The 25,441-nt window shown below is 42.1% G+C and overlaps 1 protein-coding gene across 1 annotated transcript; it reads right to left on the bottom strand.

Moving 5' to 3' along the window:
- Window positions 1–418: 418 nt before the first annotated feature.
- LOC108681926 lies at window positions 419–25,286 on the bottom strand. Its single transcript, XM_047882479.1, has 19 exons — window positions 25,144–25,286; window positions 18,224–18,363; window positions 17,333–17,716; window positions 16,631–16,703; window positions 15,273–16,010; window positions 14,831–15,060; window positions 14,164–14,669; window positions 13,518–13,754; window positions 12,879–13,342; window positions 12,285–12,599; window positions 11,541–11,898; window positions 11,121–11,201; window positions 8,643–11,001; window positions 8,023–8,461; window positions 6,797–7,728; window positions 4,228–6,418; window positions 3,489–3,649; window positions 2,563–3,145; window positions 419–2,221 (listed from the first exon to the last, which is right to left on the bottom strand). Exons 2-19 carry the CDS (start codon window positions 18,305–18,307, stop codon window positions 2,139–2,141), a joined length of 10,218 nt encoding a protein of 3,405 aa, XP_047738435.1. The 5' UTR covers window positions 18,308–18,363; window positions 25,144–25,286; the 3' UTR covers window positions 419–2,138.
- Between the last annotated feature and the right edge of the window lie 155 nt (window positions 25,287–25,441).

Raw genomic sequence — 25,441 nt, 5'->3', positions numbered from 1 at the left:
ATGTATCACTCTCCAGTAGACAGTGAAACCGTCTTAATACGTGAACGTATTGCCGTTGCCGTAACATTAGTTCTTATTTCAGTTCTAAAGAATATCCAGATATATCTTCTTCTTCAATACACTGGTCCTTTCTAGGTTTGAATAGGTATGAAAAAAATTTAATACAGCATGAATACAACTCTCCGAAATGTGGCAAATCAAATTAAACGAATCATCGCTGATGATGTACTCACCATATAGGTGGAGCGAGGGAAAAGTTTTTTATCATATCATTTAGAGTACAGAAAAATTCCTCAATTTCAGAAGCCGGGAAATAATTTCCCAATTTCTATGAGGTTAGTTAGGCAAGTGAACCACCAAAATTGGCTCATTGAATGTCATTTGCGTAAGTGGCTTCGAAGACAAAATAAAATGTCAGTCGAGATACAACACAATTTTATTCCGTTAGGCTACACAGTGTAGATGCGTTGAGCTTGCCGTTACTAAGTGAATACCATCATTGAGCAATCATGCTCGAGTACAAAAGCAGGATTGTTCGCTAAAACCCTACCAAGAGAAGAAAAGAGCCAACTACTTTACTACGGGCGCTCAAACAAATCAGTGGGCAACAACTAGTTCTATCAGTTGTATCATAATTAATTAAGAGCTAGGATAAGAAAGGAAACGTTGTAAGCCATTAATGAAAGTAAATCAATATTGCGTACTTGGGAGACCGTTTTCTGATCAAATAATACGCCAAAAAAAAGAAACGAAAAAGCCAGCAAACGTTTACTTCAATCTCGGAATGTCGCCGACGAGGGAAGATCCACGGCATGGTGACCGAGTTCATAAAATACGGTTGTTAGTTTCAGAACTGCTAAAGCTTGATTCTCTCTTCCTCATCTCATTAAACACTAGCGACAGAAAATTACCCCCAAGTTCCCAAGATTATCAGTGGCAGTTCTTATCATACAACAGTGGTGTCCCAGAAGCACAGCGAATCATTTGTTTCGCGTGAATCCTTAGTCTCAATAGCATTGAAAACTACCATCATTCTAAAGTTCACATCATCTCCATATTCAGAGAGAAACACCAAATCCGGAGATTCAGCTCGGAGTCCACGATAACTAAAGCAAAGTAAGAGTTCCATCACGATACACAAGTTTTTCATAATGTACCAAAAAAATTTTATACTGATCGCATTCGACATCCGGCAGCGTTTCCAAACCGGACTGACACGTGCCAATGCCTTTGGTCCACCAGGGCCAAAATGATGTAAATATCCGAAGGGGAAGCTAATAACTAACGGTGCTCGTGGTATAGTAACCCTGTACAGTGACATATTCTTCACTATGCATTATATTGGGGTATCTTTGAAGAAATGTCAACAAAAGACCGACTACAAAACGCTGAAAGAAAAGTTTGCAACGAACAAAACGGAATCAAGAAATAGCAGACTTTACGTTATTAATCTCTCAACTAAAAGTCAAGAAGAAATACCAACAGTAAATTGCCAGTACGGCGGCTCACGTACAGTTGAGATGGAAACAAGAAAGGGTACCATCGAGTAATGTTCACACTCCTGTTCACCATCAAGACGATTATAGGAGAAACACTTTAATAATATTCCATTAATACCACTGTGAACCATTTCAAGGAATTTATACTTAACCACTTCCTTCTTTAGACGCAAGGAGAAGATATTGCTAATCAGCCACACTTCAATCTTGCTGAAGGAATGAAAAGAGTTCGTACATCACACTTATTCCCACACTGAGTGAGAAAAACTGAACACAACTCATCGAATCATTGTCGGATTTCCATAAAATATAACTAGGCAATTATAGTTCGTTTCATGCTTACGATCACCACTTCTCACACATGTTATAATGAAGAGTTTCTTGTAGCAGGACATAGTTGAATAAACATCGAAAATGGGCACAATCGTGTCCCAGTATACTTGCTGCGACAGTTGAGAAAATGTCATTCGTGCAGCACGTTCGAAATAGCTACCACTCGAAACCAGTTTCATCCGTCAAGCAGGAACCGGCAAGCTTGTCTCGATGGAAGCTCAAAGTTTTCATCTTCAAGGAATTTTTCAAAACAGCAGTCGTTAGCGATGTGACAGTTGGTGCATCTTCAGAGACATTGCACTTCGCTCATGTCTCTGTCGATTGGATGCCACTGTCGCAGTCCTGAATGTGTTCCTTCTTCTCCGAATCCTTTGCTTCTGTCTTGTTCGCTGCAATCGATAAATATTATTCTTGACATGTTTTCATAAAAGAAATCAATGCATAATTGTAAAAGATTAGTTTAGCACAATTTTAAACCTTCTAACTTGAGGTAGATAAGTTTCATTGCAGTTAATGTCTAATTAAAAAAAGTAAATATATTAGTATTATATTATAACAGTAGACTTAATGCAACAGAAATTAAAAAATAGAAACGGTAAACAGATGCAAGTCGTAACATGAGTGAAAGAGGCTAAATAACTTCTAAGAGTGTGAAGTGGTCAAAAGTAATAAGTGAGAGCAGCCAAGAAAAGTAATGCAATGCTAATTAACTTGAAGTATATTAACTCACCATCTCTGTTGAAGAACGCCTGAGTGCTACTGAGAGCTTCCGCGCGTAACTTGGCCTGCTGAGCAGAGCTGGGATTAGAAGAGATACGAGGCCCTGATGCTGAGAGGCTGGAAGGAGCCGCCTGTTGGGACACGGGCGCGCTCGAGCGAACTACATTGCTGCTGCTTGTGCTCGGAGTCACACCTGCAGCAGCTGTATTGAGCCTTTGTTGCGCCGCAGCAGCAGAAGTGGGAGGGCGTTGGATAGGTCCAGGCCCCGTGTACCTTACTTGCCCCGTGCCAGTAGCAACAGGGGAACTGCTGCTGCTTACGGCGCTCTGAGCTGCGGCACTGGATGAACTCATGCTCGACATGGAGGCGGCCATCGGAGAGTTTCGCGACATGATGTTGCTTGCGTTGTTCATCATGTTGTTTGCGTTATTCATCATGCTGCTCGTGCTATTGCTCATGTTGACAATGTTGCTGGAGCCACTGTTGTTGGTCATCATCATGGAGTTGGCAGTTGGGGAGAAGGATGTCACGGAATTGCCATTTCCTCCACGAAGGCCGCACGGGTACTGCTGAGACTGGGGGTGACTTGCGACCTGAAAACACCCGTTTTCTTAACGTGCGATACTTGCATAGAGTTTCATCAAAATCATACCAATATCGTGATGAATAATCACACGACTGTTTATCCACCGCAAGGTCCAAAGAAGGGAAAATTTTATAATATGAATTAAGAAATTGCCATAATACATATTTACTGGTGTTTTCCAATTAAAGTAAGGTACAAAAAAATATGATACAGAAATAAGCCAAATTATATTCAATATCTTAAAAACGCAACATAACAAATATATATTTACAAATATCAGTCTGAGCAAACGAATAATCATAAACGAATTGATCGTCGGGAGATATGGTAGCGAGCAAAAAATTACACACTTGGTGGCCAGTGATGGACGCGGGCGGGAGATGCAACTGCTGATGCTGAGGGGCTCCCACACCAGCGTAGTTACGCATGCCTGCTTGTGGCTGCTGGCCTGTCATTGCTGGCTGGTTGCAAGCCTTGCCTTGTGTTGGCTGCTGTTGAGCGTCTGTAAACACTACGAAATCAAGTGGTTAATCAGAAATAGTTGTGGTAACTCGTAGTTTTCAAATATCAACAGTCGATAGAGACAAACTTTGATCACACCAATGAAGAGACAAAAAATTATTTGATCTTTCCGTTCTAGCCGAGGAATAAGGTTTAAATGTCAATATTTGAACGATAATTCTGTTTAATTCAGCCGACAACATAAGAGCAAATGTCTGATTCAAGGCCATACATAACTTGTATATATACACAGTTTAACAGCTGTTAACGACAAAATCCGACATTGTTACATATTCGTACGTAGCCGAAATCGGAGCTATCATTTTTTATTGAAAACTAACAAATTAATCTAGTCGTGTTAACACAGAACGTAACACGCCAGAGGTATGCAGCAAGAGAGGCTCGAACCATCTATTTTGCACGGCACCCAATCAACAAAATCGACGAGCCTGGTGGCTCATTACTAGTTGGTAAATGGTTTCGGAAACGCAATCATGATAGAGATAGCAGCAATAATCGTTTTTAACTCTAAGAGAAGGTTTATTGCACTATACCGTAGAAAAATTACAAATCCCTATATGAACCTACTTGACTGTCCAGAGAAGAACGTTGAATTGAAGGAGCTGGGCGCAGGGTTCGGCGACTTCATTTGTTGCCGTGTAGGGTCCTGTAGACTTGACGACGCGTTGACTCCCAAATTGCCGGGTAATGACTTTAGAAAGTTAGCTTGAAGTCCCGTGGCTCCCGAGTTGTTGCGATAAGTGGCAGCAACAGCAGCATTCAGCTGCTGAGGAGTGATATTCATGCCTGAGCCAAAGCTTTGAAGTCCGACCGCTGCAGCAGCGGCTGCTACAGGTTGAGTTTGATTGGCGAAGCCCTGGATGCCGTATGCAGGAGAAGTCTGTAACGAAGGCTGTTGAGCCTGCTGCTGGACAGCTGCTACGGCTGCCTGAAGAGTAGAACCCGGTGCATAGAAAGCACCGGCCGCTGGTTGATTTTGAGCAGCCGAGGGAGCTGCAGCTGCAGCATTAGCGCTGCTATTGTTTGAATAAAAGCTATTCTGGGTTTGGATAGTTTGGAGCATCGATCCCTGAACTGGTGGCCGAGGCAATAACTGCGGGCCAAGCAAACTCATTGGCTGAACTGCGTCATAAATGTAGAGCGGCGTCTGCGGTGTTCCTTGAAGAGTGTTGCCAATTGCTCCTTGTTGAAAGGGAGCTCCTGGTTTCGAGCCAATAGTACCAAAGTTCTGTTGAGAAGTCCCACCAAACGATTGCGACGAGGGTTTTACTGCGCTGGACATGAGAGAAGAATTTGCAGATGAAATAAGAACAGTGTTTTGATTTTGAGGTTGAGTTTGGCCAAAACCTGCGACAGCTGATGGTTGCATTCGATACTGCGACAGGTTGCTTGCGTACATATCAGTCGGAGCAGTAAGAGGAGGGGTCTGTAGAAACATGGACTGCTGACCGAATGCATTATTGCCAAGGCCTTGTCCAAGTCCATATGGGTTGTATTGGGAAAACTGTGAAGCACTTCTCTGTTCCAAGAAAGATTGGTACAACCCATTCTGCACCTGCTGGGAGGAGTTGAAAATAATTGGTGGTGAAGGAATTGCACCACTCAAACCGCCAAAGGTTGCTGTTCCCCCTAAAGCTTGGTATACGTTGTTAGAAGAGTGTCCAACCGACGCTGACGCTAGAGGTGGAGACATGGAGCCTCCCGTGCCACTAGCCATGCCCATCGAGGCAATTACACCTGTCACAACGTTGCTGGCCCCTACAGCCCCAGGTGACACGCAATTGTTCAAGCCATTGCTTGATACAGAGCTGCAGGCTGACTGCTGCTGGGGCTTCACTTTACACACATTACCAGAACGGCTCACGTCATTCTTGGAATAAGCTGCAGCGGCAGCGGCAGCAGCTGCAGCCACGGACGTGTAATCCATGCTATTAACCACTCCATTTGGACACGGACAATCGCTGGGAGTACCTGGTTGCTGTATGGGGGATCCAGCACAGTTGTACAGATCTCTAGCTTCTTCTACTTCCGCCATGTTTGAATTGTCCTTGGAACCGTAAGATTCAATTGGGGCAGAATGCTGCTCTAGACGAGTCGCTGATTCATGACTTGAAACGGTAGAATACTTTGAAGTCGCGAAGGAGGTGGAGTGACTGACCACCTCTTCCACATTCTCTGAAACTGAAGGCAAATCCCAAACTTTCTTCACCGAAGCTATTTTCATGTTCAAGTCCTCAGTGGAGGGAGAATTAGGAGCGTGGACATTGGCAGCCATGGCTAGAGGACGTACAAGATTGAGAGTTTTGCCAGGATCAACCTTGTCGGCCGATAGTTCCCCCAGTTCCGGTTTATATGTAGAAAATTGTAGTTTTGATCCATTTTCTTCATTCGATGTGTATGCCAAAGGCATCTCGGAAACGTCAGATTTGACATCGGAGTGGAAACCATCCTCAGCTTTCTGAGGGCAGGAGCCTGTCGCAACCAAGTGAGGGGAAACAGAATGAGCAGTCATGCCTGGCCCTGAATTCTGAAGCTGATGTTGCTGGTGATGATGAGGCTGCTCTTGCTGGTGAATATGTTGCTGACGCGGTTCTTCTTGGTGCTGCGGCTGTTGTTTGTGATGTTGCTGCGTATGGTGCGGTTGTTGCTGTTGTTGTTGATAATGCTGCTGCTGCTGCTGCTGATGAAGGTGATGCTGTTGCTGTAAATGCTTTTGTTGATGCAGTTGATGCTGCTGCTGTAGCTGCTGTTGTTGTTGTTGCTGTAGCTGTTGTTGCTGTAGCTGCTGCTGCTGTTGTTGTTGTTGTTGTTGTTGCTGCTGCTGCTGCTGTTGTTGTTGCTGGTGCTTTTGTTGCAGCTGTTGTTGTTGTTGCAGCTGTTGTTGGTGGTGCTGCTGCTGCTGATGTTGATATTGTTGCTGCTGTTGGTGTTGTTGCTGCTGTTGGTGTTGTTGCTGCTGTTGGTGTTGTTGCTGCTGTTGGTGTTGTTGCTGCTGTTGGTGTTGTTGCTGCTGTTGATGTTGTTGCTGCTGTTGATGTTGTGGCTGCTGTTGATGTTGTTGCTGCTGTTGATGTTGTTGCTGTTGTTGATGCTGTTGCTGTTGTTGAAGTTGATGTTGCTGCTGCTGATGTTGTTGTTGCTGCTGCTGCTGCTGTGATGGTTGTTGTTGTGTCTGTTGCCGTTTTTGTTGTTGTTGCGGTGGTTGCTGGGTATTTTGCTGTGTATCTCGGTAAGGTTGTTGGGACGCTGTTTGTTCTTGTTTGTTCTGTTGGCCTCGGCGGTCACGCACCTCTCTCGGCCGCTGAGATTTGCCACTCTCATACATACCACCCGACATGAACTGGATACCAGAACCCGACAGTGCAGTGGAAGCTGCCTTGAAATTAGTGTTCTCAAATATGATTGTCTTAGAAGGAACAGATGAACCGTCAAGATTCTTCTTATCGTCTTTAGTCATCACTTGTGCAGCACAATGAGGACTAGACCTCTGACTACCAGCAGGGATTTGCGCTCCCAAATCCTTAGGAGTTTCCAACAACGGTTCACCTGGAACTTTAGCCACGCTGACAACTGGAGCGTCTTGTGGGGTAAGACTTGGAGAAATGGGAGAGTTAGAGCGCAAGGAAGCAGTGAGTGGCTTATCCCAGGCATTTTTGCTGGGAGCCGAGCTGACCACAGATGTAACGGTAGGTGCGAGAGCAGCGCTTGAGGGAGCGACGTGACTCGAACCACTGGACATCGTTGCAATATTGGACGAGGTTCCGTCGTTGACATTTGGTCCGTTGTACTTACTGTCCCGTTGTTTGGCCAAGCGAGGAGGTAGTTTGTTCTGTCTTGGTCTTTCATTTGCATTCACGGGATGTTTGAGGAGGGGCTTCTTAACCCCGGTGAAGTTACTGTTGGCAATGTTCTCTTTGCCTCGACGTGAAGAATCTGAATCGGATGCGATACCACTACTGGATTTACTAGCTTGATCATCCTTGGGTTTTTCTTTTGGTGACTTACGACGAACCACTTCTTGGAACTCGTCCATGTGAACCTCAATGTTATCAGGACGGCCAGACTCGTCTGTAAATTGGGATAATGTCGATATAATATATTACATGCATAGTTTCTTCCTTCCTCAATGACAAGAAGAATAGTGTTGAAATTAAAGTCACTTGCAAATATCGCAGCATGTCACCTAATGACATGGCAAATCAGTTATATCAGTCATTCTTCAGTAAGCTGGTCATTTAACGAATGTCCCTAATATTGTTTTAACAAACGAAGCTTCAAACTTTTCAACAGAAACCCTCCAGCTTACAGGGGTATCCGCAACCCTCATGAACTTAGAATCAAACAAAATTGAATCACACTTACCACTTTTCTGGTCTTTAGGCGCAGCATCTTTCACAGCCGATGCGTTATCAGGATTGCTGTTTTCAGAATCAGTTTCCCATTCTTTATCAGGGTTATCAGGTGAGGTTTCTTTGCCTGCCCTCTGGACGGCGCGCTTTGGTACACCACCGCCTCCCCTGTCATTGGGACCTCGCTCCTCCATCCTCTTCTGAAAACGAGGCGGCAACTGCTGCTGCTGCTCGTACCTGCCTGGGCCCGCGTGCTTGTCCAAGCCACGGCCTCCACGGCTACCAAACAGCTCGAGATGATCAGGAGCAGATACCACAACAGAGCTCAGGGGAACTGGTGCTCCAAGGGGCTTCATTGGGGCACCTCGGCCACGAGAACCTCCACGGCCCCGACCGCTGTACACATCATCGTCTGCTCCAACCTCCTGAGATTTATCTTCACTCCAATTATCCTGCAAGATTATCAATAATGTTCAATAACCAAATTCAAATGTATAGTATTTTAAGAAATAAAGCAAAGATAAGATTATAAATAATTCAAATTTGTCAATGTCAACCGAAAATAATAAGGCCCAATAAACTGGTTTATATTTTTAAAAAGTCACAGATAAACGACGCCATCAGCCACTGCACCTTTCTATCTTTATTAGGCCGATAGTTTTGTTGCTGGTAGTATGCCCCGCCATATACATCGTAGCAGTAGTCATCGTAGCCTTGGTGAAGAGTCTTCTTGCTGCGTCCCATGCCGACACGGTTGCGGCTCGTGTACTCCGTGTACTTGCCACTGCTCCTGCCCCGTGAAGTGTTGAAGTTGCTTCCTGATAACATGCTACCTCGACCTGAGCCCCCACTGTTGCCACGGGTGTTATATCCTCTGATACCGCCTCGACCACGAGCACCGCGGCCATATCCCGCTCCTCCTCCTCGGCCGGAATTATCGAATTGGCCCCCATCAGTTCGTTCTGCGGACTCCTCTTCGAGCGCTGTTGCGGAAGACTCTGGTTCGACATCGTTGTTGTTGCAGGTGTTGCTGCTCTCGGAGTCCTGTTGAGATTTCAATTGATCGGTGTTCTTCAACATATTGTTGTTGTTGCTGCTGCTGCTGTTCTTCGTGTTGACAGAAGTCATTGTTGGTGTCTCGAGAAGTGGGCTGTTCCTGTTGCGGTTGCTGTTTTGGGATGGAGGCAAGTGGTTGTTCGTGCTGGTCTTGTTGGTACCTTCGTTGCTGGTAATGGCGATAGCTGGGGTCACTATTGTGCTCTGGGGTTTGGAGGAGGGCGCACTGAGGTTGGTTTTGGTGGTAGTTTTGGTGTTGGTTGGCTTCTGTTGGCCTGTCGTCACAGACGTCGTGACGCTGGCTTGGCCTGCCGTTTTTTCTGCCCAGCTCTTCGTGCTTGGAGTCCTCTCCCCGCCCTGTCCGGTGGTGTTCCTGGGCTGCATTGGATCGGGGCGGGAACGCTCGCCGTTTTTTGACGATCGGTTGTTGGAATTCCAAGCGTTATTCTTCTCACGTGAACCGGGTTGCTGCTGCAGCTGTTTTTGAGGCTGCAGTTGCTGCTGTTTTTGTTGTGGTGCCTGTTGCTGCTGTTGCTGAGGTGTCGGTTGTTTGTTACATGTAGCTTCTTTTTGACTGAAATTGCCAGCAGGCTCTATGGGAGCGCCTTTCTTTAGAGTGGTCATAGTTTTTCGCAACTCCATACTCTTGCGAATTTCCAGTTCCTTGTCAAGTTCTTCTTTGGGAATGTCAGGGGTGGGTGGTGAATTATTATGTACACTTTCATCGAGTTCATTTCTAGAAGGGAACCCATCAGTTTCGGGCGAGAAATCCGTCACAGTAGTAGCAGGTCTAGCGCCGATTCTATTGAAAAATTCGTTGTCATTAGCATCTGCCCATGAGGACGAAGGTGCTTCTCGACGAGCTCGATCTTTGCGATCTTCTGAGGAACGGTTCGACGTTGGAGCTTCTTTCTCCCAATCTCTTGAATCGACAGCCTCGTTCGTTGATGATTTGATTGCTTCTTTAGCAGACCAATCATTACTAGGACTCCTCTTATCGCGATCTGAGCTGTTGCGATCACTGCGGTCAGACTTAACAGATACGTCGTCACGCAGCTTCTCAGTCAATTCTTTAGCAGGCCATGGACGAGTATTAATAGATGCGTCGGCAGCTATTCTCTGAGAGTCACGTTCACCAGCATCTTCTTTCGACGTTCGACGGTCTTCTTCGAAACGGCGATCAAAAGCAAAGCGCTGACCTTGGTCATCAAGACGTTGACACTGTTCATCAAAAGGAATTTCCCGATCAGTAGCGCCAAATCGACGACCACTGTAGTTCTGTTGTTTATCACCGAGTTTCCAACGTTCAGATGATGAACGTTGATCGTCTCTATAAGCCCCATCAGGACCCTTCTGCTCGATGGACCTTTGACGGTCAAAACTTCTCTCATCATCGTTGTTCCGAAGAAAGTCACTGTTAGGAGATGCGTGGCCAGGACGCCCTTCACGGATATTGTTCGAGAAAGGTTGATGGCGATAGTCCAATAGTGGCGCGCGTGGTCCTTCATCGAAATTAGATTGATGATCAGAAGGAGCTCGCTGGCCGCTGTACGGGCGTGGTTGGTAGGAACCACCATAATGTTTGGAGTAGTTTGGCCCGGCATCCTCGCGCTCACTGCCGTAATCCGGAATGCCATCTTCAGAAAATTGTCCCCACTGGCGATCAAGGTTTTGACCTTTAGGCGGAACGATATCACTAAAGTTCCGTCGAGTCCCATCAAAAGCCCTGCGCCCCTCCTCCACAGGACGAGGAACATCGTCCTGAGGTCGCATTTCATCAAAAGGTCGACGGGAATCGATTGAGTGACGATCATCAGAGGGTTTACGATTCATTGGACGTTGAGGTCGCGGTTGATTGAATTCTTGGTTTCGATTGTTACGAGGGAAGGTTTTACTTCCTAGGTTTTGATAATTATCACCATCTCGAGGGTATGACCTGGGACAAAGAAAACCGGGTTCAATAAAGCACATTGCTTCCAAAGAGAACAGATGAATAGAAATAGTTGTCAGGGTTTGAAATATAGGAATAACAATTTCGTCATGACTGGAACTCACCGATCCTCGGATGTCTGACGATGCCAGGAGTCGCGCGACCACGACTTGTTCGCACCTTGCTGGCCGCGGCCGCTCTCAAATCTGGAATGAGTTGAAACTTCGCTTGAGAGAATAATTAATCTAGACTGAATTGAATCCAAAGCCATGATATGAGCAGATAAAATACCAAGACTAACGTTCAAAGCCAGTTTTAAATCTAAGACAAGACACGATGCACAGAACGAATAAAACAAAAACTTGTACCATAACGTACGAGTTTTCACTCAATCAAATGATAAAAATACAGAAACCGTAAGAATTGTTGCAATTTGTTTAAACTGCTAAATAGAATAGACATATCATCTGCAAATATTAATTAAAATTAATATTAAATCTAAAGCCTTGGACACATTCAGAAATGTGTTACAAGCAGCCACATACTCATCATCTTGAAGAAAACCGCCAACCGCGTCTTCCGGTTTAAAAGTGTCATTTTTGGGTGACGCATTTTTATCATTCCAAGCTTCTGACGCCCAGTCCGTCATACGAGAGGAACGATCCACAGATCCTCCAGACGAAGTCGTGTCGGGAGTCTGACGGTTGCGGTCTCCGGTTTGGTCACTGTTTTTCTCAGAACCTGGCAGGATCGGGTCAGCCAGCAGGGGGCGAGATCGCTGAGCGTGGCAAGCAGAGTCGGCACCCGCTTCAGGCGATGGACGTTTTTCAAAGGAATCATTGGGTGGTGTTGAATATCGTGCCCCTTCGGAATGTTGCTCTGAACCATTCAAATCCCGATCACCTGATGGTCGAAGAAGAGAAATTTTAATGTTGAAATGGAACAAGATTCCATACAACGATGAACGGAACTTCAATAACTGAAAAACTTTCTCAGAAAAAGCGGATCAAATGCGTAATCTTTCGCCCAACAACATATCGGTACATAATAACAGTATTTCGTTGCTGCTTCAGAAAACCGGACGTTAGAGTTAGAACATAAATCGGCAGTTAGAGTTAGAAAATGTTGGGTCAAGTTCCTTTATATTTAAATATTAAAAAAAAAAGAACTTCGTTGACTGGCCTAACCCTAGATTCTTCTAGTATAAAATGCTGATTATACAGATAGGGCAAACCGGTTGCCGATTCCACAGAATCGGCAATTCCGCGATTTTGGCACTATAAACCCACCAGTATCGCGTTGGTGTCTAATTCCAGCATTGGAGCCAAATTGAGGCTCAAAAGTTGCTACAGGTTGAGACCTGAAGCCAGGACCGCTATGGTACTGCATCTGTTGTTGCTGCTGCTTTTGCAGACGTGGTGGCAGGTTGCTTTTAAAAGGAGGTCCTCCACCAAAGGCATAGTCGTGATGACGGCCGTCCCGACGGTCATAGCCTCCACCGCCCCCACGGCCGTACGGGTGCTGATCTCGTCCGTATTTAGGAGCGTCTCGTTGGGGCGGCATGCGATGGTAGTCGCTCCTGTGCTCCGCCATACCGGGTGGACCTTAACAGGTAGTCATTTATTGTTAAAGTCAGGATATTAGCGAAGTTAATAATTTCATTGATGAATGAATCATTTTGAATATTTTAGAGCCTCAGATTTTCCCAATTTCCAGGAAGCCATAGAGTCTTATTTCGATCTAGAAAAATTTTAAGCACATCAGTTTAAGTAATTCAACATTAATGTAATTCAATAAAAATTAATTCACTAAATCAACAAAAATAGTCCTAAATAACGAGATACCAATCAAAAAAATTAATAACTTCAGAAAAATAATATTACCAGGACGCAAGGCTTCCTTGGTGTCTGGGGCAGCAGGAAGCTCGTCAAAACTCTCGCTGCTACATCGCGATGCACTGCCACGGCCACCCAAACTGTTGCTATCGACGTCATCTACACGGAAAACTTTCTTCTCTCCGAGCTTCTCTTCATAGCGCCTGAGTTCCTCCTTCTCCCGCTGCTGTGCCTTATTGAGCGCTTGCTGCACCACGAGCTCTTGGCTTGGTACATCACACTGTGCAGGACCTGACGGATGGAACCTACGGTTGCTGGGGTTTGTTGGGTACGGTAAAAGAGGAGGAGGATGGGGCTGCTGACCAAGCAAAGGATGGGGAGGGCCCTTTACCCCAGCATTGCCAGGGCCACCCTGCCAGTTGCGGTCTTCGGGGTAACGAGGTCGATCAAAGCGCTCCTCCCGCGGTCGTTGCGCAAGAAGTGGAGCCTTGGTCTTGGGCTCAGTCCAAGCTCTGTAAATCATTGTTCATTTAAATGTGGCGGTACATAGATCCTCTCCCTAAACAGATTACAACAATAAGCTTGACAAAAAAGTACCTATTTAAAAAATAACTACATAGACAATATAAAAATTCACTTCGAAACATTTACATCAAAAAAGATATTTGGCAAGCAACAAGAAGCTACCTATTATGGTAAGATCCAGCCTCAGCATTCTGAAGCAATGTGGGACGAGTGGAGTCTTCTGTTGTCTCCACAGGAGTGCTCGAAGGTTCAGGTCGCTTCTGAGAAGCAAGGCTCTTAGCAGCTGCTGCCTCCTTCCCCATGCCATTATTGAGGCGAGGTTCGCTCTTACGGCTACTTGGCACGTCAGACTGCTCGTCGTCAACACTGCCTTCGTCTTCACTGAAGTTCAGCTTCTTGCTGTTAGTGAGAAAAAGATTACGTGAGCAAAGGCATCGCATGAGTTTGTTAACAAAAATAGGCAAATTTTGCGGTCACTCTGATGGACTTCCTTTGATGCGAAAGCATTTAACTGATGGTTTTGAAATATTTATAACTTTCCGATGATTTCATTCAAACTGGATTCTATATATCAATCTAAGAATATCTGGCTTCCAACAATTGATGTCTTTCCTGAACTCATTATAGAAAAAAATATTGATGTGCAAAAGCTGAAGAAGTTTTTTTTCTTTTGCTAGCCCAAACAATGAAAGTGATCGCAATACCAATCTATTTTTCAAACTTGACGACTATGGATTATGGCTTCATCTATCGGCATTACAACTAAATCCAATTTAAAAGTATTAGCAAACACACATATTAGCCTTACTTGAAATCAATTTCGGAAGGCGTTGCAGCCCATCCATCATTGAAATCCAGATTTTCGTGTGCAGAAACCTTTTCTCTCTTGGACAGCTCAGCGTCAGAGTCTCCTCTATGCTGCATGGGATCTTTTCGATATGGTCCTGCATGTCGTTGATAGCCACCAAAAGCACCGCGGCCGCCAACTTCACGATTACTGTGTACATCACGGTTACTGCCTTCACGGTTGACATCACGACTAGCCTGAACGCCCTCGCGTTCACGGATACCATTACGAATGACGTCACGATTACCGCCGTCACGACCAGACTCCCGGCAGGAATCACGAATATCGTCTCTGTTAGAATCTCGGAAGCCATCACGACCAGAATCTCGGAAGGCATCACGGCCAGAATCTCTGAAATCACGAGGTGCCAAGTCCGAGCTGGAGTCAGCAACAGATTCACGGTCTCGAAAGCCACCACGGGCGTAGCTTGGGTAGTTAGGAGTAAAGTTAGGGACCTCTCCTCCCATCTGTGCAAATAAAGACGTACTTGCTAAACATGCTCATGGCCCAAGAAAAATTATACTAACAAGCTAATATTTTCAACCGAGAGAACATTTTTTGAAATAAGAGCGAGAGAATATTGATTCATCATACTTTAACAATCACCAACTATAATATAAAAACTCACAAAAGAAGGCATCATGGGCACCATGGATTTGAAGAAATTAGTAGTGCTCGGTTTGGGAGGTTGAAGCACAGAACTCGCCGAGTCCTTTTCAGGGGGGCTTGAGAGAGCAGGTGGCACGGAGCCAGGAGCAAGACCAGGGGGAGCAACTGAGGGGCTAGCAGCCGTCACCTGCGCGGCCGACAGTTGCGAGCCGCCACCACCACTGGCACCCCGGCTTCCAAGCAGTTCGCCTTATGGAATATGACAACAAAAATGTTGGACTGGAAAAGTAATTAATGCACCTGCAGGAAAAGTGCCAACATGGGATGACATAACAAAAAAAAAAAAACAATCAAAAATATGTACGATATTATTCAATCAAGTTTTACATACAAATATGTCGAAACCAAAAACTTGAAAAAACAAAATAATATTGATGAAATTACCCAGAACGAGCTCTTACTTTGAGGTCTGAGACTGGGCCCAGGTCCATAACGGTGAGAGTTGTCCGGAGGTTGATTTTGTTGTGCTCCACTTCCACCACCGCCACTGCCACCACTGCCAAGTTTTGGAAATTCCTTTGATGAGAAGGTCGAAGCTGGCTGATGACCAGCCGTCACGGAGGCAAGGGTAGGAGGCCCTGTGAGCAGTGGAGATGCCGCAGCTTGACGACTCGAGCCACTTGCGTTGCTCCATCCTCTTCCACCGGGAACAATGGCTGGACCACCTGCAGGTGCCTGGATGCCGCCACCGTTTCCACCACCTGTGCCTACTCCTCCTGCCCCTCCTCCCGCAACACCTCCAGTAGGTGGGACACTTCCAGCGTTTCCTCCTCCACTTCCACGCACAGGTTTTTTGTTTGACAAACTTGCAACAACAGGAACTGTCTTCTTGCTTGCTGCACCTGCTGCAGCAGACCCTCCGTCGGAGTCTCCCAACAAGGGACGGGAAAGGAAGGTCCCAGATGAGGCGGTCGTGGCTCGCTTGCTGCTCCCTTGAGTCGTGGGTCCTTGAGAATTTGATGGAGGACCCAAGAGAGGGAGCGGGATGCTGCCACTCACTATCTTGCTGTTGTTGTCTGCGTTCTGTACACTGCTGTTCTGAAGCTTCAGTTGATTGTTCACCATTATTGCGGCTGAGGAGGCGATGTAGTTTCCTTTCAGCACTCCATTTGCAATAGCTCTGCTGCTTCCACTTCCATCTATTGAAAATATTTTTAGCATTATATTTCGGCCTAATTACAATACATCGCCTACAATATTGGAAGCTTTTACCTTCCAACTTTATTACCAAAATAAGAAAGCTAAGCCATGAAGTGTCGATCTGGGTTGCTGAAAATGACCAATCTGGGTGAAAGAAAATGACCCACCGATGAAATGAACCATGATACATTGGCACCTAATTTTGGAGCTAGCCAGGAGCAGGACACTAAGTTGTGGAAATAATTGGCGAGTTTCGGCAATTAATTAGCTTCAGGATTAATTATCAGGATTAAGGATTAATTAATTTCCAATTATCTTCATTTGAAAGGATTGATTTGCACAAGAGAAAACCCTGGGGCATGGAAGGAAAGCTTTCAGGCAAGGAAAAATTGGAATACAATTTAGTTGGATTAGGTGACCACACTAATGATACGTTGTTTATGAGATCACTGGAGCAAGATCCACATATCTTAGTTGTACCCTTTTAAGAGCATTGTCATTCTAACAGATACAGAAAAATTAACAAAATGATTCAACTTAGAAGTGTCATTTTTTAAATCGCACTCTGATTTCAATGCAATTGGCGATTATCAGCTTGGAAAAAATTTGGCATTCAAACCTGTAGCATTTGTAGCAGATGACGCCTGAGGCAAGAAGGGTGATGGCTGGTGGATGATGCTGGGGTCGAAAACCTGCACGAGTTGAATTCATGTTATTAAATTTCATACACATACACGCACATTCCTATAGAAACTGTTTTAGGAAAAAAGTAGTAGTAGTAGTAGTAGTAGGGAGGTTTCTATCGCTTCAGATCAGCTTCGTCTATTATAAGAAAGAAACAAAGGCAATTTATGATTGAGATAAAATAATCTGCACACCAAAAGTTATCAACAGAAAATGAGGACTTATAATGGTTCAAATAAGGTAGAAAATTTCGTTGGTGATTTTTTTTTCAGTAGTTTCATCTTTCATGAATCAACCACTGTCAAGGTGTTAATCAAGAAGACTCAAAGCGGTCAAATAAGATAGTACCAACTACCGAGTCAAAATATTGGTAGCCACTTGAAGAAGGGTAGTAATTAGTTAGAGCCAGTAGTCAATTCGACATATTTACACTAAAGAGTTTAATAAAAAGACTGAATTCAATTAAAAAAAATTGTATCTAACCTATCATATGGAAATACATTTATTTCAAGTTTTCTGGAAGAATGTCTTCCTAAAGAAAATTAAAGGATCACAGTGCACATTTCATCTTTCTATATTATATCTGTCATCAAGACATCTGTTCATTGCTTGCTTGGATAATGGAAACGCGATATACCTTTACAGGTGGTCCTAGAGGGACTGATGCAGCAGTGGTTGGAGGAGGAGCAGAAACAGTAGGTGTGACAGTAGCATTGGAGCCTGTGGAGGCATGTTGTTGTGCCTGCTGCTGCGCTGGCTGTGAGTTTGATTGTTGTTGTTCTTGCTGCAGTTGGGGAGTGAGTGTTGATTGTTGTGAAACTGGAGGGTTGTCGGTTGTGGTGCCCCATCCTTGTCCGCCTGAAGGTACGAGGTTGACAGTAGGATCGTTGCCGCAATTCTCTGCTTTCAGGCTGGGCAGCAAAGCAGGAGGAGGAATGCGTCGCACCGACGCGACTTTGCCCAAACTTTGTAAGCCATGCTTCTGGATAACAGTCTTCTGACTAATTTCAATAGATTTACCCTGTAAAAAAGTGGATACATTAATATATAATAAAAGCATGCTAAAGAAGGTCTCATAAATTATTATTAGAAATAATGAATATTATTATTTCAATTATTGACTGGTGAGTGGTGACATAATATTTAATTATTTACTGAAAATAACAAATCTAATTTCACAACAAATTAACTGAGACCATTCCAATTTGGAGCCCCGTATGAACTTTTCAAAGGCATCAAAGCTGATTACCAGGTAGTGTAGTGTTATATGATATATCAAACAATTTATATCTTCATGCAACCTGCAAATGTTTTCAAATCATGATCCATAAAGGAATCAAGAATTGCTGCAAGATATTCTCCTCTAGAGAAAGTGGAACTAATAATCAATTTTACACGTTCAAAATACTAAACTCAATATGCCTTACTTACCACAAAAAAAATTATCATTAGTTATTACTCAAATTTTGTATACAGTTACAGATAAGAGATTGTCCACATTCTAGCAATTTTGTGATGTTACTCTAACCTTAAATAAAGCGTTGACGTTCAGGGACTGATACTTCTTTGTAGCTTTCTCCCCCTTGGCCTGAGAGCCTGGCACAGCTGACATGCTGCCACCACACAAACATTTAGATGTTCACGCACGGTAGGAACGAGGCACCCAATCTGTACAAAAATACATTAATTAACATTTGTCGAGTAAATAGTTATAAGCAAACTGCTTAAGAAATATGAACTGCTTAAGAAATATCAATTGGGAATTAATATCAGATGGATCAATATGTGCACACCCCAACTCAACAATTAAACATAATCATGTTTGAGAATAAGAAATAAGCCAAATATTGAAGAAAATTCTCAAAATTTCCATTATACCAACAGTTTTTGGCACCACACTAAATGATTTGATAATCTAAAATTATTTTATGGCTTATGGCACATCATTAATCACTGTGAACAACTGGTGAGGTCACACTCCCTGTTTGGGCAATGTTTATTATTATAATTTAAATGAACTGGCCACAGTAGATTGAAAAATAAAAATTTAACCATCAATTATATTTAACATAAAAAATTAACGATTTCATTTCATCAAAAAATAATAATTAATTAACCATTATTTCTAGAATTTCACCTTGACAACTAGAGCTTTCCTTTAATTTTTGTAACTGCAAGATTCCTGCTAGATAATTAGACTATTTACTTTCTAATTACTAATGAAAATGCATGCATGGGCTACAACCTGCAAGGTTCCAAATTTAATAAAAATTAGTTAGTTTTGAGCCACAAGATTTCAGTGATAAGTAGGAAAATTCCATTCTAGTCTCCAGGCCTTCTCAATTTCACTTTTGTCCTGCCTGCAATTTGTAGGCATGAGCACAAATCACGCATGAACAACAATGCTAGCAAAACAGCAAACAGCCATTTCATGCTTAGGAGCGCAGGAGTAATTTAATTTTGAAAGTCCTGCCCAAGTGGTAGCTTAATTTTATTGGTAGGGGTTTGGAAACAAAGAAAAAAATTTAATTATGATGACACCATCTTGTTTTTCTAGAAATTTATATCATCTGCTTGCTGGGCCGAATTTCAAAAAAGTTACCACTTAGTGCTAGAAATAAACTTTGGTACTGTATTGGGCCAGTAATGAAAGATAATAGAATAGCACGATTACAGTTCTTAGAGCATGCTCTCAAAATTTCAGAGCTCTGCAGCTATTCTGACAGTGATTTCTGGAATATCAGAAATTCATGGCAGTACTGCAGTTCACGTTCATTTGTGTGATACGCTGCTAGTGTTATGGTTTGTATTTAAAAGTTTAGGAGTTTATTGCAAATACTCGACTGTCCAGATTTTACAGCATGATTTTACTGTAAAACTGAAAGACAATTAAATGGAATTGTTTACTAGCACCTAGCCCTTGATCTACTTGCTAGTGAAATTTGTCAAGTGCTTATAAGACTGGCCCTAGAGCTAGGCTAGGGTAGGGATGGCAGCCGCCATGCTCCATCACCAATAGCGTTTGGTGATGCAGTACTAAAAGTATAAGTATTATTAACTTGTTATTATTATCGTTAATTAGTTAAAATTTATCATCATTATTTATTGTTATCATTTACATAACATTTCCCCATTATTCTCTCATTATTTTCTCATCATTTACTAATCATATAATGAATGCATCAATGAATGCACCTGCATCATTCATTCACCATTCAATCATCATTTATTTAGCAATCATTATTCATTCTTTTTCCTGTAATTTTCTTTACCATCTATGTCATCTCTTTATAATTTATTTAGCAAACTCCACAAACAGTAGCCACAAACATATTTACAAAGTCCCTGCATGTGTTACCCCAAATCTCTAATTTTACCCCAATCTAATCTCTTACTCCTAATCTCTAATCTTACTAAACAGTCAAATGGCAACAATAACATTTGTCTTCAAATTTCAATGTAAGCTGGGCACATGTTAATGCAGTCTGACCGGCAACTGCTCTGACATGACTGCAACTATACGCGATCTTCAACAAAACGTTTAGGTTAACTTGTCAATAACTTGTCATTACAATAATTATGTTCTGCAGGATATTTGGGCAGGATCGTCAAAGTAAAGCGGATTGCAGAAGTTAAAAATTTTATGAAATGACAAGTTTGTATAAAATACAAACCGCAATTTTTTCAATCAAAGAAAAATACATGACATTAGAGCCACGAGATTTCATAGGGTAAATGCGGTATATTCCAACATTGTGGGCAATTCTTGACTTTTTTCCTTTTTATTAAGGGGACCGTCAACCCTCCGTAAAAACTTCTACAGTCATTATCCAATCATCGTAAAACTTCACATACACACATAAAATGTAAAAAAATAAACTTTTGCTCCTATGAATTTTTTGAAAAAAATTGATAGAAAACGTGAAATTCATAGAAAACGGCTAGAAACGGGTACTTAAGAAAATCTATCTCCTCCTACAAATATCATCCTACAACATCGAGACGCATATCATTTGATTTGTAAAGACCATACCTATCGACTCTAAGATCACTTTTCTCATTTTCCCCATAGTTTTTTTTTATGCGCATTTTTCCCATTTTTCTCATTTTTTCCCCCTCCCTCCCTCCCCTTCTCCCCCGTATATAAGACCAATCATACACAAATTCCAAAAAATTATCTTAGAGTCGATAGGCATGGTCTTTATGAATCAAATGGTATATGTCTCATTGCTGTAGCTTGAAAACTGTAGGAGATAGGTTTGCCGTGAGAGCAATAGGAGGTTAACACCACACCCAAAAAACTGCCACGCGGCACATAAAGGGAGGTAAAAGAGTCGTAACGTAGCCTAGATACCATAATTAAGCCACAAACCAAGTCAGCAAGGCATAGAGCAACTGGCTGCATACCTCTCACCTCGCTGTCATGATGGGCACTGACTGCTTTGGCGGCAGCAGGCTATATTTATAGTCCTGCTCTTGAATTATGCCCATAGGAATTAGTGAAGGCCGCCCAATACCGCACCCCATTCCACAGCGCGTTGTGTACGTCAAAATGCAGGTAGAAAGATGGTTTTGGTACCATTTGACGCATCAGAAAGTAAGCTTTAAGATGAGTATAAGCACCGGATATTTTTGGCGGATAATGCCATAATTGGCCGCGTTACGATCAGACGTTCCTTTTTAGTGTGTCCAGCCTTTGAATTAATCCCACAGACTTTACTGAAGAGCCCTCAAAACCGCCCCCCTTTAGGGAGCTGTCATGAAATCATTTTTTGACGTAGAGAGATTATTCTAGTACCGTTCAATGCGTCAGAAAGTAAGCTTTAAGGGGACCGACCTGGGGACCAAATAACTTCTACAGTTATTATCCGATCATCATGAAACTTCACATACATACTTAAAATGAAAAAAGAAAAACATTTTGCTCGTATGAATTTTTCGCAAAAAATTGATAGAAAACGTGAAATTCATAGAAAACGGCTATAAAGGGGTACTTTAGAAAATCTATCTCCTCCCACAAATATCATCCTACAACATCGAGACACGTATCATTCGATTTGTAAAGACCATATCTATCGACTCTAACATCACTTCACGAAATCATTTTTCGACGTAGAGGGATGATTCTGGCACCGTTGGATGCGTCAAAAAGTAAGCTTTAAGATGAGCCCAAAAAGTGGAAAACGCCAAAATTGAAAATTTTAGCCAGGTCGGTCCCCTTGAGATGAGCACAAAAACCGGAAAATGCCAAAATTGAAAATTTAGGTGTAGCGGTCCCCTTATGCTCTGTCTTGGTTCCACGCATTTGTTGATGGTTGAAATAGTGATATCATACTATTGCGCGCCATACTATTGCCAAAACACTAAGTCTTGGCCATCTGGTGGGAAAATGTTGAGATCCAAAGAGAGAAAGTGCACATCACTCAGTGAGAACATCAAAAAATGTGTCAAAGTTGATAGTAGACCTTGCTCTACCAAATAGTGATAAACTGTTTGTGTAGAAAGAATATTATGGTTTAAGACTTTTAAATAAGTCTGTGAATATATTAGGAATCCTTTAAGTATACTTGTATTTGCTGATTTCATGTGGTAAATAAATTAATAGATTATCAAGTTAAGAGACGGTTTTAGACATATAAAAACTAATTCTGACACAGCTTGGAATTAGACACACACAGCTCATTCCAAGAATCCAAGCTGCGTGCAAAAATTAAAATTTTCTTAATTAAAAGCTTAATATCTCTTAATTAATAGCCTAATTAAGTAGTGTTCAATGTTCAATAGTGTTCTAATTCCAAGCTGTGTCATATTCCAATACAGCTCACACAGCGATTGGAATTTGAACACAGGAGGGTCAGAATTACAAATTTGTAGAGTTTGAAGCGTGGCCAGAATTAGTCTCACAAAATGCCAAATTTAGACACACACAGCGTCACTGCGTCAGAATATATGGATTGGTAGGCATAGTGGCAAACCAGAGCTTTTTTAGAAGCAGTTCAATTTTAATTTCCTCATTTACTCAAGATTTAAGCCAATTTCTTATGTATGATAATGCTGGTATCCAGGATACTTTACTGGTCTACTTATAGGACTCAAAAATGAACTTGAAGCAGGCTGGAATTCTAAAATTCGTGGTTCACATAAAAAAAGCGTTCCGCCTTAAAAAAAATGTTCCAGGCAACTAGAAACAGGTTTGCAGGCCATCAGAAATCAGCTTTGTTTATGGTAGCTATGATCGTACGATCGTCAAGTCAGGCAACACAGAGAAGGTCCCATGCAAGATTGTTAATTGTGCACGTCACTCACAGATGAGCAAGAGGGATGGATCTACAGAAGGAAATACTATTTACTCCCAACATAATAGTTTCAAATTAAATATAAAAAAACATTTATGGCCCCTATTCGTTACCTCAGCTTTCAAATTAAGGAGAAACTCATCGGCAGTTGGAGAAACTTCTCGAAGAAAAGGCAATGCACAACAAACAACATGACACTTCACAGTTGACTGACTAGAATAGAGTAGACTCAATAGTCAATAGAGTTCTCGAAAGTCAAAAATTTAGCATTAAAATCTTTAGATTCTGTGAACCTTGTGATTTCTTCATTATTAAAACTATAGAAGGCGCACAATATATCACGTAAAGTTTTCTTTCAATTTTCGTCTCCAAGTTCAGGAGCTTTATCGTCAGTTAATTCAGTTACCTCACACACCGATTGCTTCACGAGAACTAAGTAAACAGTAAACACTAACCATCGTTCCCACCACTTTGGCTGTTGCACACAATTGATTCTGCATGTATAAAATTTACAATTTACAAAGGTTTTTAAACCATTCTGTTGAATGCCAGTTACTGATAAATTTGTAATATAGAAGAATTCGTAACTATCATTTTTTTCAAATGAGTATATTGATGGTTGGTGTCCCTGCGGCCTGCTACCTTCTTTGTTTATGTTTTTCGTTAAGTTGGTAATCCTGATCGTAACGGTAGGAGTTTCCATGTCTTAGCTTATTGCATCAGTGGTCACTTTTGTATTTGTTGGTTGAATCATAGGCAGTTTTTTATGTATTTGTGAGTGAGTGTACATAGCAAAAATGTTATTCTTTGCGATTTCCATCAATAATGACATAACTACACTATTGTATTACGCTCTTGAAATAAGAATTGTAGCATTACGCATTAAGTTAGCATCAGTGCGTTAACATTGTGTGCATTTGAGGCAGTCCCTTCTAGCTTTCTATCGCTGATTGGAATCCAGTGACTGTGACGTTGCACACGTTCTAGCGATGATTGGATCCCTGTGACAGTACGTTGGACGCGTTCAAGCGTTGATTGGATTCTTGTGACTGTTACGTTGGACGCGTTCAAGCGTTGATTGGATTCTTGTTACTGTGATGATGCAAAAGCGCTGTTTTTTCAATGAAACAGCTGTGGCATCTTGCAGAGACTCATCAGTGATGATGATGGACTGAAAGTGGAAGTGTGCTGGACGTTCCAGATTTTTGGGTCCTGCTTTCCGGTTTGCTATGTTTACCAGTTAATATATTACCTCTCTGGAATTCCACAGTTTTTTAGACTCTCCTTCAAGACTGTCTTGAAGGAGAGTCTAAAAAACTCTCTGCTTTGCCACTTTGTTGGTAGGTTTGCATTCTAAAGGCTTTTAAATAAATATGACAACATTTTGGGAGTTGTGACATTTCATTGTTTTGTGTTTTGAGAATTGAGAGTGACGTAAAGCAAACAGAACTCAAGTTGCGCATAGTGAGCATACGGTGATTTTTTCATAGCCATTCATTTTTTGCTACGTCCATAATGTGTCAGAATATACCGCATTTACGGTTTACCCTAACTACTGAAATTATAGGATGTTAGAGCGAGAGCCGCAATACCGTATTTCAGAAAATTTGGATTTGTCCAAACCTGTGTGCACATAGGTAGGACAACTGGCTACATTTACTGATTTAGGTACCTATTCTACAAGGCTACAAAATACAAATTGCAATCTGCATTCCACACCTATTTCCACCATTCCCAAGCATCAAGAAATAATGAGATTCAGATGGATAGATATGGAAATATGAACCACAATTTTTAAAATTAAATAAATAAATTATCATTTATCACCACATACTGCACAATATCCTTTAATAATTTTTTAAAAACAGGCTTGATCTGTCAAACGCCGTGAGAAACTTGATTGTCGAAACAACAAAAGTTTAGGCTTAGAATCTTAGCCAAGCAAGTAACCTTCAAGCTTGAAAGAAATAAATTAAAATCAGGATCATAATCGTAGGCTCGTAGCTAACTTCTATAAACCAATAAACAAATACAGAACCAGGATTTTTACCTACTATTTCCTTCATAAAACACATGCACCTTGACCAGCAGCGGTTGTTACGCAGCAAGTAAGCATTTTTTACGACTATTAGGAGCAAAAAATAAAACAAACCTGGGCTCGTTCCAAACGATGAGAAGAAAAAATTACTTATTTTGTATGATAATGATTGATTAGACACAGTTTATCGCAATTATTGCAGTTTTTGTTGCTTAACATAGGCCACACTATACCAAAATGGCGTTCACAAGCACATCGATTTGATGACGTCACAAATAGTGCAATAGAAAACGTTAGAGTAGACTAAATTATTTGAAAGATTGAGAAAATACTATATAACAGTTTTAATGATTTTAGTCTCGATCATAATTCATGAGACACTAAGAAATGATGTTTAGTTTTTTTTAATTAG

Source organism: Hyalella azteca, unplaced genomic scaffold, assembly GCF_000764305.2.
Source record: "Hyalella azteca isolate HAZT.00-mixed unplaced genomic scaffold, Hazt_2.0.2 contig10531, whole genome shotgun sequence".
Taxonomy (NCBI): Eukaryota; Metazoa; Arthropoda; class Malacostraca; order Amphipoda; family Hyalellidae; genus Hyalella; species Hyalella azteca.
The sequence above is the reverse complement of the archived record's forward strand: the minus strand, read 5'-3'. Positions and strand labels throughout refer to the sequence as shown.

Excerpts from the sequence above, each read along its gene's own strand:
- LOC108681926 (XM_047882479.1), bottom strand. The coding sequence starts at position 18,307 with ATGTCAGCTGTGCCAGGCTCTCAGGCCAAGGGGGAGAAAGCTACAAAG. Across the intron at positions 11,899-12,284 it reads TAGACACCAACGCGATACTG|GTGATCGGGATTTGAATGGT; the intron begins GTGGGTTTATAG and ends TTCGACCATCAG. Across the intron at positions 3,650-4,227 it reads GTTCTTCTCTGGACAGTCAA|TGTTTACAGACGCTCAACAG; the intron begins GTAGGTTCATAT and ends TTGATTTCGTAG.